The 12697-nt window shown below is 38.0% G+C and overlaps 1 protein-coding gene across 3 annotated transcripts; it reads right to left on the bottom strand.

Annotated features, from left to right (window-relative positions):
- Positions 1 to 369: 369 nt before the first annotated feature.
- Positions 370 to 12312, bottom strand: pdha1a (pyruvate dehydrogenase E1 subunit alpha 1a). 3 transcript variants are annotated; one of them, XM_073860427.1, is made up of 12 exons: positions 12150 to 12303; positions 9266 to 9988; positions 6049 to 6117; positions 5374 to 5551; positions 5098 to 5220; positions 4911 to 5002; positions 3523 to 3615; positions 3178 to 3333; positions 2684 to 2755; positions 2036 to 2103; positions 1704 to 1810; positions 370 to 1625 (listed from the first exon to the last, which is right to left on the bottom strand). In XM_073860427.1, exons 1-12 carry the CDS (start codon positions 12204 to 12206, stop codon positions 1459 to 1461), a joined length of 1905 nt encoding a protein of 634 aa, XP_073716528.1. In that variant the 5' UTR covers positions 12207 to 12303; the 3' UTR covers positions 370 to 1458. The 3 variants fall into 3 exon arrangements, with proteins under 3 accessions (XP_073716528.1, XP_073716529.1, XP_073716530.1); XM_073860428.1 differs by lacking the exon at positions 9266 to 9988 and adding an exon at positions 11349 to 11369 and having other exon boundaries at positions 12150 to 12292; XM_073860429.1 differs by lacking the exon at positions 9266 to 9988 and having other exon boundaries at positions 12150 to 12312.
- Positions 12313 to 12697: the final 385 nt, after the last annotated feature.

Genomic DNA, 12697 nt, shown 5'->3' with positions numbered 1-12697 from the left:
GTGCATTGGTGTATAAGTTTAATTGGGCCGTGAACTCCATGCTTATCCAAATTCAGGCGTCCGATATTAAATTATATGTCACATTAGATGTTCAATACTGCTTTTGACAATTGTATACACTCTTATTCACATTAGAGCATTTCAAATACATTTTGTGGTTCATTATTTAATATTGATTACATAGAATAAATAACAGAGAGAATATATCCTATAGCTGATAAATACGTATCCAGAATTTATGGGTGGCTTTATAAAGTTGATTTGAGGATTGTGTTTTATTCTCACTTTGAAATTTGTTGACACCCAGTTTATTTGTGACCAATTTTGAACAATTTCATTCAAATACACACAAATCACAGAAACAAGGCATCAATTTACAACAAAATATTGTACTTTAAACCTTTATTTATTTTGTATGGTATAAAGGCCACATATATTGCCTGATCTTGTTAACTCCTCATTCTGGTCAACAAGACATAAAGGCTTGACCTATGACCTCATGGCCCTTCAGTTTCCAGATACTAATAAACTTTAAATATCATATTAAACCAACCCTTTGTACACATCGCCAACGGTGAAGTTATAGCCCCAAGTAACATCGTTTGTAACAAAATCATTGATTAATAAATATGTGACAATGTAATCAATGTTTTAAATAAAAGTTGGGTAAATGAATGGGTAGGGATGATGAGTATTATTTACCATTTATAAATCCTATGCATCTTGAACTTTCAAATGTGTTTTTCAGTAACACTTTTATGTCTTTTACACTTTTAGACATCCCATTTTAAACCCCATAAATACCACACATACAGTAAGCTTTTATGTTATATGCTCTACATGACCACATAGATTTACAATGTTAATAAAAATTCCCCTTTCAGATTAACAGGAAGTAGAGCTTAGAGTTTTTGATGAAAGACTTGATCTGGTTGCATTTAACTGACAACTTAGCCACAATTTGCACACTTCTGATGATCTGAACAGCGAAATGTGTCGAAATATGTGTCATAACTTGACAAACAGTAATAATGTAAGCAACCGAGGCATTGGACTCACTACTGATGAAAAATACATGGCAAATACAACCATGTTTATTTAACCATTACATCCAAATTTTCAGTGTGAATAAAATCAATTCTAATTTTTTGACAATTACCATTTTATTGCACCGTTCAGTACTGAAACGTTTAAAATGTGTATCGCGTAAAAGGGAGGAAGTATTGAAATGAAACCAACTCCAAACACTTCTGATGAAGAGAACAAGAAAACAAGGCAATGGCAATGTGAAACGAGGCAACTTGTTGCAATGTGGCTGGCCGAGACCTGGCTGGGTTTCCAACAAACAGTGTCTATGGAACCAACAGCCACTTCGAGGGGATAATATTTTGCTATGATGTGCGTTTGAACAGGAGAGGAATAACCGGTTGGAGGGTGATTTGGATGAAGGAAGGTGATTTAGCTGACGGACTTCAGCTTGGACCAGGGGTGGGTGCCACGCACTTCCTGGGGAGGGTCATTGTGGAAGATGTGGTTGCACAGATCCTCCAGAGGAGGTTCAGGGTCTGTTGTGGCAAATTGAGCAGCATCCTCAATCTCCTTCCTAACCTCAACATCAATCTCCTGCAAACAAGCGTTACAGTTTAGTGAAACAACAGATTTTTGGGATCGAGATATCGTAGTAGACTCATGCATTCTCTCCTTAAGCTCCTCTATGCTGGCCATGTTGTTGTTTAACATTCGATCCTTCAGCATTGAGATGGGGTCGCTCTTACTGCGTACTTCCTGGATCTCCTCGCGTGTGCGGTAACTACAAAAAAGACAACCAGATAAGGAGGACAAAGGTTTGTACTGTCTAAGTTTTTATGACACTAAAAGAAAAGAGCATTAAGTAGATAGCAGGTTACCCAAGATACAGTACAGCAATAGCAAGGCCATGTGAATCACAGTATGTTTTCCTTTATTAACAGTGAAAGGTTTCAGCTGGGTCTGAGAGGAATTCAAGTCAGCTAAAATGGTGAACTGCTATTATTACCTGATTCCTGGGTCACTCATACTGTGTCCATGGTAACGATACGTCTGCAGCTCCATTAGAATGGGACCCTGTGTCATAAGATTCAGGTATCATTGTATTAGTTACTACTAAAATATACATTTGCGCACTACGGAAATGGCAAAAATAGCAACTGTATGTGAAAACCCAGATAAGGTGATTTTTTATTTTCTATGTAAAATTAAAGGTGCAGTGTGTAAATTTTAGTGGCATCTAGTGGTGAGGTTGCAAATTGCAACACATAGAGAAGCTACGGTAGCAGCCACCAGACAAAGATGTCATCGTCGGAGACAACTGGTTGCACAAAATGGCGAATTCCATGTAAGGGTACCCTGGGTGTATATAGATAAAAAGCTCTCTTTCTAAGGTAATAAACACATAACAGTTCATTATGAAAGGTCTTTATACACCCCTGATAATATAGTTTTGTATATTATTTTGCATTTCTGTCAAGAAATCCTTCTAAAAATTACACACTGCACCTTTAAAACATCCCACATAATGCAAAACAGATTCTGTAAAAAAATCTAACTTTCAATCAATCTATAGTGCATTGCTTTACAACACATCTGCTAAGTACTTATAATAAATTAACTCAGATCAGTTTGCATCCTTTTAACCAGACCTCACCTTTCCTGATCTGCAGTGATCAGCAGCAAATTTTGTGGCTTCCCTCACACAAAGGACATCCATGCCATCGACCTTTAAAACCAGAGAACAATTGATATTATAATAGGGTAGATTAGTGGTTTTCAAAATGGGGCCACGAGATGGTGCCAGGCGGGCCCCAGTTTTATGACATTTTATGAAATACATTAATTTATAATGAATTCTGTGTAATTAAACCTAAAAAAATAAGGCTACTAACCAATGTATAATTTAATGTTTTTATTATTAAACTGTTGAGTTTTAGAACAGTTTTTTGTCACAAATTTTCTTTGGAAGGCCGCGAAAGAATGCACCGTACACAAGGGGGGGCCACATGCTGAAAAAGTTTGGGAACCACTGGGGTAGATATTTTGAATACTTAGATATTCAGAATCATTTCTGTGCACTTTATATGCAACACAGGCCACATGCAAAGTTGAACTGAAAGTGCTAGTCCCGTGGCGTGAGTGTCATACCCTCAATCCAGGGATGAAATCGCCTCTCTTATAGTAGTCAGTGCTTGCAGCTGCTCTTTCCACGGATGTACCCATGCCATACTTGTTATTTTCGCAAATGAAGATGCAGGGCAGCTTCCACAGTGACGCCATGTTGTACGTCTCAAAGATCTGACCCTGCAGAAACATACGCAAGATATTAAAAAACTCAGTGGACAGGTATACGAAAAAACTAACAGCACAAATCATTACTGTGTACTGCAGTATTGAGCCTGTAGATCTACTGTACTGTTTGCAGAAGCTAAACTGATTATTTACACAAGCATTTGATTATTTGTAAGTGCATGGAAATAATGTGGGACTTGCCTGATTTGCAGCACCATCACCATAGAGGCAGACACACAGCTCATTTGTGCCCAGGTATTTGCAGGCCAAAGCTACACCTGCTCCAAGAGGCACCTGAGATGCAAGTGTATCAGATATCAGTGTTGATAAACTGCTCACGCCAGATCTAGTATCTATTCTTTTCATTTCAGTACAACAAATGTGTGGTCATCCTTAAGTTGGTGTACCACTATCTGATTTTTATTTTAGGGTTATACACTCACCTAAAGGATTATTAGGAACACCATACTAATACTGTGTTTGATCCCCTTTTCGCTTCAGAACTGCCTTAATTCAACATGGCATTGATTCAACAAGGTGCTGAAAGCATTCTTTAGAAATGTTGGCCCATATTGTTAGGATAGCATCTTGCAGTTGATGAAGATTTGTGGGATGCACATCCAGGGCACATTCCACCACATCCCAAAGATGCTCTACTGGATTGAGATCTGGTGATTGTGGGGGCCATTTTATTACAGTGAACTCATTGTCATGTTCAAGAAACCAATTTGAAATTATTCGAGCTTTGCGACATGGTGGATTATCCTGCTGAAAGTAGCCATCAGAGGATGGGTACATGGTGGTCATAAAGGGATGGACATGGTCAGAAACAATGCTCTGGTAGGCCGTGGCATTTAAACAATGCCTAATTTGCACTAAGGGGCCTAATGTGTGCCAAGAACTTTACCATCTGACTTTCTGACTCTACCATCTGAATGTCTCAACAGAAATCGAGTCTTCAACTGTCAAATTTTAGTGAGCTCGTGCAAATTGTAGCCTCTTTTTCCTATTTGTAGTGGAGATGAGTGGTACCCGGTGGGGTCTTATGCTGTTGTAGCCCATCCGCCTCAAGGTTGTGCATGTTGTGGCTTCACAAATGCTTTGCTGCATACCTCGGTTGTAACGAGTGGTTATTTCAGTCAAAGTTGCTTTTCTATCAGCTTGAGTCGGCCCATTCTCCTCTGACCTCTAGCAGCAACAAGGCATTTGCGCCCTCAGAACTGCCGCATACCGGATGTTTTTCCCTTTTCACACCATTCTTTGCTAACCCTAGAAATGGTTGTGCGTGAAAATCCAAGTAACTGAGTAGATTGTGAAATACTAAGACCGGCTCGTCTGGCACCAACAACCATGCCACGCTCAAAATTGCTTAAATCACCTTTCTTTCCCATTCTGACATTCAGTTTGAAGTTCAGGAGATTGTCTTGACCAGGACCACACCCCTAAATGCATTGAAGCAACTGCCATGTGATTGGTTTATTAGATAATTGCATTAATGAGAAATTGAACAGGAGTTCCTAATAATCCTTTAGGTGAGTGTATACGCATCAACGTATTTTAAGATGGGAATTAAGATTTATTTTAAATACCTGAGCTCCCACAATTCCATTTCCTCCATAAAAGTGTTTAGTATACATGTGCATAGACCCTCCCTTTCCTTTTGCTATACCTCCTCTACGACCTGATGGAGAAATATAGACACACAAGAGGGGTGAAATCAATACAACATCAGAATAAGGAAACAGCGGTTCATATTAAACTATATATTATGCTCACCAGTAAGTTCAGCCATGATCTCCCGAACAGTGCCCCCCCTAGTGAGGGTGTACCCATGGGCACGGTAGGCTGTGATAAGATGATCTGATAGATTAATACCTGCCTCAATACCCACTGCACATGCTTCTTGTTAAAGAACATAATGAACTTGAGTTTCTGTGTGCCAGTTTTTTTACATTTATGCCAGTTACAAATGACTTTGACACCAGGTTAATGAAAACATGAGTATATTAGCAAAATGAAATGATTTATAATATTACATGCAAGTGTTTTCACTCACTTGTCCATCATACAGATGGCAGAATCCTCTAATGATCTTCTGCTTGTAGAGCTGATCAGCTTTGAGCTCCATGCGTCTCATGGTCTGCATGGTGCGGTAGTACTGAAGCCCCTCTTCTCTTGTAAGCACAGACTGTAAGGGTGGGCCATCCTCCAGCTTGTGCAAGTCACATTTCTACAAGAAAAATTAAACGGATGCATTTATTTAGCTATATTATCTATATATATTAGCTTTAATATCTGCTATTCGCTAGATGATACGCTAAAGCTTTATATCTGTAAAACTCATTCAAACTATATAAAAAATATACTTAAAACTGAAATTATATAACCAAAATCATTCAAATTCTTTCTGATCGTTGATTGTCTTCCACATGTCAGAGCATGTGCATGTACTCAAACACACATGAGAACTAACTATTTGTGTTCTAGAGTCTCTGCGATCTGCATCAACTTAAAACCTTAACTATATGTAACTTTGAAATCAAATATATAAAAATATTCACCTACAGTATCGCAAACAGTTGCAATAGGCACATTTGCGATAACTGAAATTTTAGATATACTGTATCATAAAGAGTATATTGTGAATATATATTGATTCTTTAAAAGCAGACACAAGACATAGCAGATAAAAAGTAAATTAAGCACTGCTGATATGATAAAACTTACCTTAATGTCAAAGGTGGCCTGAGGGGTAAAGTCTGCATATGTCCTGGCTGATACCACCACCTTTGCACCCTACAACAAAAAAAAATTGCATTATAACAATATATACATATTACATAAATATTACTTTTACCAAAAAAACAGTGAAAAAAGTATCAAAGTTTGCAGTAACATGGACACACACCAGGGTTGCCAAGTCCACGGTTTTCCCGCAGAATTGGGCAACGTTAATACTGTTTTTCGTGTCCACAGGTTAAAGTGACACCAATAATGTGATATTTAGCTGCTGGAAGGTGAATTTTAGCAGATGAACAACACTGTCAAAAATGCAGATTTTTCCCCTGGAACTTGGGCTGGGACAATTAATTGTACAATTATGTTTGCTTCTCAATAAATTACTGTGAAATTACGCCACATCCAAAAGCCAGAGGGCGCTCTAGTGCAGAAACTCAATTTGTGCTGCAGAAAAAGTACCATTTCCATTTCCAAATGCCTATTAAGCATATTTATATTGCTGTTCTTCAAACCTTTACAAATATTCTTTATTATCATGAAAATACCTGTAATGATTACGTTTGATGATTCTTGACCACTCACAGTGATTTTGGATTGATTAAGACTTTATAATGATCAAAGAGCCATAATACATAAAAAGCTTTGCAAAAAATCGCCTTTGCGATTTAGAATCAATATCAGACAGGTATTATTAGGGCTGTCACAATGATTAAATAATTGTCTCATCACAATTGTTTGACCTCATCACGATGATTTCAGATCACCGCAATGATTGCACATCTCTCTAAAAAACACAAGGGGGAGCTGCAGGAATGTATTTTTTGCAGCCGCTACAGGCATGTTGTCCAGTACTAATATGACCTGAATTGGCTACCATTTAAAGGGATCGTTCGGCCAAAAATGACACCAAACCCATGATTTACTCACCCCGAATCTTTCAGTTAATCAAATGTGTTATGTGTTAGTTATGGGGTCCACGACCTTCAAGTCCAAAACGTGTGCATCCATCCGGCTCCACGATGATAAACAAAGTCCTTCTGAGGGTAATCCGCGCAGTTTCGTTGTAGAAATATCCACATTTAAAACTTTATAAACCAAAATAACTCGCATCCGGTAATGCCGCCATCTCAGTCGTGTCCACATTCAAGATCAGAGCTTTACGCTGCGTACGGAGGTTACTCTGCTGCTGCTCTGTGCCCCCGCCCTCCGAATTTGTCATACATCACTAAGAAAAGTGCGTACACTACGCTAATACTCTCTCCTGAATACAGAGGAGTCTAAGATGGCGGCACCACCGGAAGGTAGTTATTTTGGTTTATAAAGTTTTAAATATGGATATTTCTACAACAACACCACACGGATTACCCTCAGAAGCCCGTTTGGATTTATTTTGTGAAGGATGGATGCACATTTTTTGGACTTGAAAGTTGTGGACCCTGTAACTTCACATTTAATTAACTAAAAGATCTAAAACATTTTCTAAAATAACTGAAAATGTGTTTGTCTGAAAAACGATGGACATATGCATCTCGGACAGCTTGGGGGTGAGTAAATCATGGGTTTAGTATCATTTTTTTATCCCTTTAAGGCCTGTTCTGGTATAGTTTATTTTGATAGAATTTTTATTTTCAGTTATTTTTCAGACACTTTATTGTGTTTTTTCTTATCAGGAATTTTCAGTTTTTGAAAGATATATTCATTAATTCATTACTTTAAAATGTGTTATGTGTATTAATATATACTGCGAGGTAAACCTTGCAAAAGATTTCATTTAAATAATCACAACAATGCGTGAAAATTTGATTTAATCGTCATAACCGTCACAATTTATTAGACAATTAACCACTAGCCAAATTTCATAATCATGACAGCCCTAGGTATTATTAGTATGAATCGCGATTAAATGTCCCAGCCCTACCCGGAATGAGATTGGGCTACTTTTGGGCTAGTTTTGAGTAGCAATTGGGTGTGTTTTGCTTTAAAACCTGGCAACCCTGACACACACACTTTAACAGGTACTGAAATTGTACCAATTCTGTATTAATGCACTCCGTCTGAAGTAAGAAAAAACCCAGAGGAAATGAAATAATGTGACCGACCGTTCAACCAATGTCATTTTATTATTACAATTCAAATTATTTTAAAGCACCTCAGTAAGCAAGCTAAAGGACACTATGGCAAGAGAATAAACTCCATAAAAATCCACAAAACGTGACGGTTAAGGGGAGCGTTTCCTCTGGCAAACACCACGCTTTACCCAAACATGAGTTAAAGCAACACTATGTAGTTTTCCGACCTTTAAATAATGTCTCTAAAATTATTTCAGTGATAGAACAACTCTTAACTGGACAAATTCTACTGCTGCTGCTACAAGCACACTCTGAAAGTCGCGTGGAGCACACAGCCCCTCCCCTCCCCCTGCCTGCAGAAGAGTGTCTCATACCAGGCACTGTTGCGCTTTTCAACCACATGGGGGAGCCAGAAGTCAATCTTACATGAAAAATACATCGTGTGGCTTTAAAAGGGATAGTTCACCCAAAAATGAAAATTCTGTCATTATTTACTTATACCCTCGGTTTGTTCCAAATCTGAATACATTTATTTTTTCTGCTGAACACAAATGAAGATATTTGTAAACAAGCAGGAAGCTGGAGCACCATTGACTTACATAGTAAGAAGAAAAAATACTATGGATGTCAATGGTGCTCCATAACTGTTACAAAAAAAGTTTGTAATAACTTAAGGTTGAGAAAATTACAGAATTTTTATTTTGGGGCAAACAATCTACATAGAAAAATACAAAGTCAGAAGACCTGGATATTAAAAACAATACAGTGCCATTACCATCTGTAGCAGCTCTTGTTTGGCTCTCTGTTTGTGAGTTTGCATTTGGAAAACTGACCCACATCTGGGACTCTTGATAAGAGGAATCAATCCACAACTATAAACATCCAACATGCTGGGAACTTTAAATCTATCTTTCCTGAAAGGACTGCAACAAATTCAAATTTTTGTCGAAAAAAATCTTTAGTATCTGTTAATAAGCCAATGAAGAGTAACTAGCAGTATCCTTGTGATTTAGGAGAATCCTCTGGAAGAGTATGTAATGTACATACTCGGGGTAAATAGGAGGGGTCATGCAAGATTGTGTGTGTATGAAGGAGACAGTTATATAGTTTATAACAAAGGGGCTGCCAGTACTCACAGCAAGCTGTGGCTCTGGTAAGGGAGTCTCTTCAGCCTGGCTGTGGGTGTTGCCTGGGCGTTGTGAGAAGGAACTATTAGGGCCCTGGAGGCTCACGGATAGAGGGGGGCAACTGGACAAAAGGGGTTCTGTACTGGTACCGCTGTTGGCCACTGAGGGGATTAATTCTGCTGGGTGTGGGTCAGGGTTAACAGAAATCTTAACAGCAGTCACGGTAGGTGATGGAGGACAATGATCTGAAACCTTTCCTGACACGGTACTTACAGCCGGATTTAACATTTCTTCAGAAATGTGCTTGGTTAACGGCTGGTCTTTGTTAAGGTTATCTTTAGTTTCAGATCCTATTACACATGCTCTATCTGGATGCGGGTATGCTAATGGACCTGTATTCCGAACGATATCTGATGTAGACTCTAAAGAAACTGCATCTGTGCAAGGTGTAGCATTCAGTGCTAATTCTGTTCTGACCTCATCCTTATTATCTGCTACTACTGCTGCTGAATTTGTGTATCTAAGGTCTGCCGGGGAAGTTTCAGTGCTGAGCTGTGCTGATGTAAGGGAAACTGTAGGGCTGTGTTTAGTACTTGACAGGGGTAAGTGGGATTGTGAGGTTATGTGTGGATTTTTAAAGCATGGAGGGGATGCATGGTCACATGGATGGGTCAAATTAGCATATTCGCCCTGGACTGCCAAGAGCTGCAGGACGGCCCGGCAAGTGGAGGACTGCAAAAAGAAGGGCAGGTACACAGGTCACTCGAGAGCGTCAGACTTGTATAGGGCATAAAAAGGGATGTTCAGAAACATCTAAGAGAAGGAGACCTAAAGGTGTCCAGAGACCACAATAACAAATTTTACTGCACTTATTATTATAATCCTGTATATAGACGGTTTCAGCAGTAACAACATAAACAAGCGGCTTTCGTGGTCAACACGTAACTTCCGGTAAACTCCGCTAAGAATAAATAACATCAAGTACTTTATACGCAGTTTATTTATATATCAAGCAAAATAAACACCACATCGTTAACCTAGAAAACAAAAACATTTGCTATTTTATTTTTAAAGAGGTATTTGTTCAAGAGCATTAGAAAAAATTGAAACCGGAATAATAATAACCTACACCAAGCCTGTCACAAGCAATAAAGTATAAAGGACACTAAGGACAGATTTTAAGACCACAACACATCCCAAAAAAAGTGTTTTTGCTAAGATTGGTGTTTATTAACATAAGATTGATGATTTTTAACATGAACATGTAAAAGCCATCTGAAGAGAACTGGTAATATTCCATTACTACAAAGGGAGTGCCTTATAACAAATACTTTTGTGTGTGTGGTTTATGGGGACATGAAGTGTGTATAGCGACATGTTTGTTATGCTATAAACATATTATAAACAAGAGCTTTACACTTGCAAAAGTCATGGATTCGATCCTCGTTGAAAATAAATATTAAACTTGCGGTGTTTAACTTTTCGAAGAATCTCTTGACAGAAATGCAATATAATATACAAAACTATAATATCAGTGGTGTATAAAGACCCTTCATAATGAACGGTTATGTTTTTATTACCTTAGAATGAGCCATTTAATCTACATACACCGCGGGTCCCCTTACATGGAAGTCGCCATTTTGTGCCGCCATGTTTCTACAACAGCCCTTAATGAACAAACTTTCTTTACTAAGTTGTCTCTGACGATGACATGTTCGTCCTGTCGCATCTACCGTAGCTTCTTTATGCGTTTCGGTGAACGGTGGACTTAGCCATTGGTTGCAATTCGCAACCTCACCAGTAGATGCCGCTAAAATTTACACACTGCACCTTTAGAAAAAATTTATTTTGAATGCACCTTTTGGTAAATGTGTGCCAAACACATAAATGTATATGAAAAAGTGTTAAACAGAAGATGACAGCTGTGGAAATAGGCTTGACAAAATGAAAAAATAAATACAAATAAAACCTCTAATGGAAAAACACAAGCATGGGGACATTCATAAAGTAACCAAGGATGAAACACAAATATGGAAAACTTAAATGGCACAGGCATTGTGTCATCAAACCTGTAAAATCTACAATTTCTTACCTCTGATATCAGTTCAGCTCCCTTACAAAGATGACAATTAAGAAAGAGATTAAAAAAGAAAGTAATACATGAATCAATGTTTAAAAAACTGTGCCACTCATTTTATTGTGGCATCAGATAGTTTATTATTAGCTGATAGTATTATGAGTTAAACTATGTCTCTGATATTGTAGAAACAAACATGGTGTCATCTTTTTTCATTATTAGCCATATGTTGGGGAAATTGTCCGAAATACACGAACGAAAACAAGCAAAAGCATTTGTGCACCAACTTAAATGTTGTGTAAAAATAACATCTGTCATCTGGACATCAGCCACCAAGAAAAATTATGCAAGTATCTCACACTGAGGGTCACCTTTTATAAATTACATATACTAATAGTAATAGTTTGATTAACCGGTAAAAAAATTATAAATACAATACTATTTTAACTTCTACTGGTTTCTACGTTTTATTATATACACACTTAAAGTTATGTATGACAGCTTGGCTAACAAGTTTTCCATGCAACCATCCCAGCGCAGCAGATCTAGTTAGCATTTCATGCTAACTCACTCTGAATGAATAGTTGACTCCCGTATCTGATTATATTTACATCTAAAATCAACAACCAATGGTATGCTGATACACATGAAATAAAGAGCCTAAACATCACTGACCCCTAAAATCAGTGTATCTCAGTAAAGGCCTCGTACTCTGCAAGGTCAACATGGCAAGACTGTGCTTCGCTAACTTACCGGTTAAAACAGTCGGGCTTTTGTCTGTACGACAATATAAGGATGTAAGGAAAGAATACTTACGTTCTTGCTGGCGCTGCCCCTCAGTACGTTTGATATGATGGTTAGCATCTTTCGCATACTATTAACCCACAGCTAACCAGAAAATGATCTCCTTCAAGCCTCCCTGACAGAAAAACACCCGAGACAGCGAACAAGATACGCTCGCTGCCGAAAATTGATTTGGTAATATTGCCCCCTATTGGTCAGAGGATAACATAGACCAGTGTTTCTCAAACCTGCTAGTGTGCTGAAAGGTCACTCAGTAGACACACCCCATACAATTCAGGCCAGAGAACATTTTATTAATAACCACCTGATAGGTAAGGTAATATATAAAAATGATTGCTTTCAGTCTGCCAGTGTCTGACTAGTAACAGATATACCAAACAGAAATAAGGTGAAACATATGTGAAATCATTTCCATACAGTATATGTACTTGTAAAAACAATACAGATTAAACAACAGTAATAATGTAATGTGGAAAGATAAATAAGTCTATAAATATATAAGTAGATAAATATTTATATATGGGTCAGTGACAAAAACGGTTTGGGAAGATGAGAAATTC

Source organism: Misgurnus anguillicaudatus, chromosome 22, assembly GCF_027580225.2.
Source record: "Misgurnus anguillicaudatus chromosome 22, ASM2758022v2, whole genome shotgun sequence".
Lineage (NCBI taxonomy): Eukaryota > Metazoa > Chordata > Actinopteri > Cypriniformes > Cobitidae > Misgurnus > Misgurnus anguillicaudatus.
Note: the sequence above shows the minus strand (reverse complement) of the source record. Positions and strands in the feature narration are given on the sequence as shown.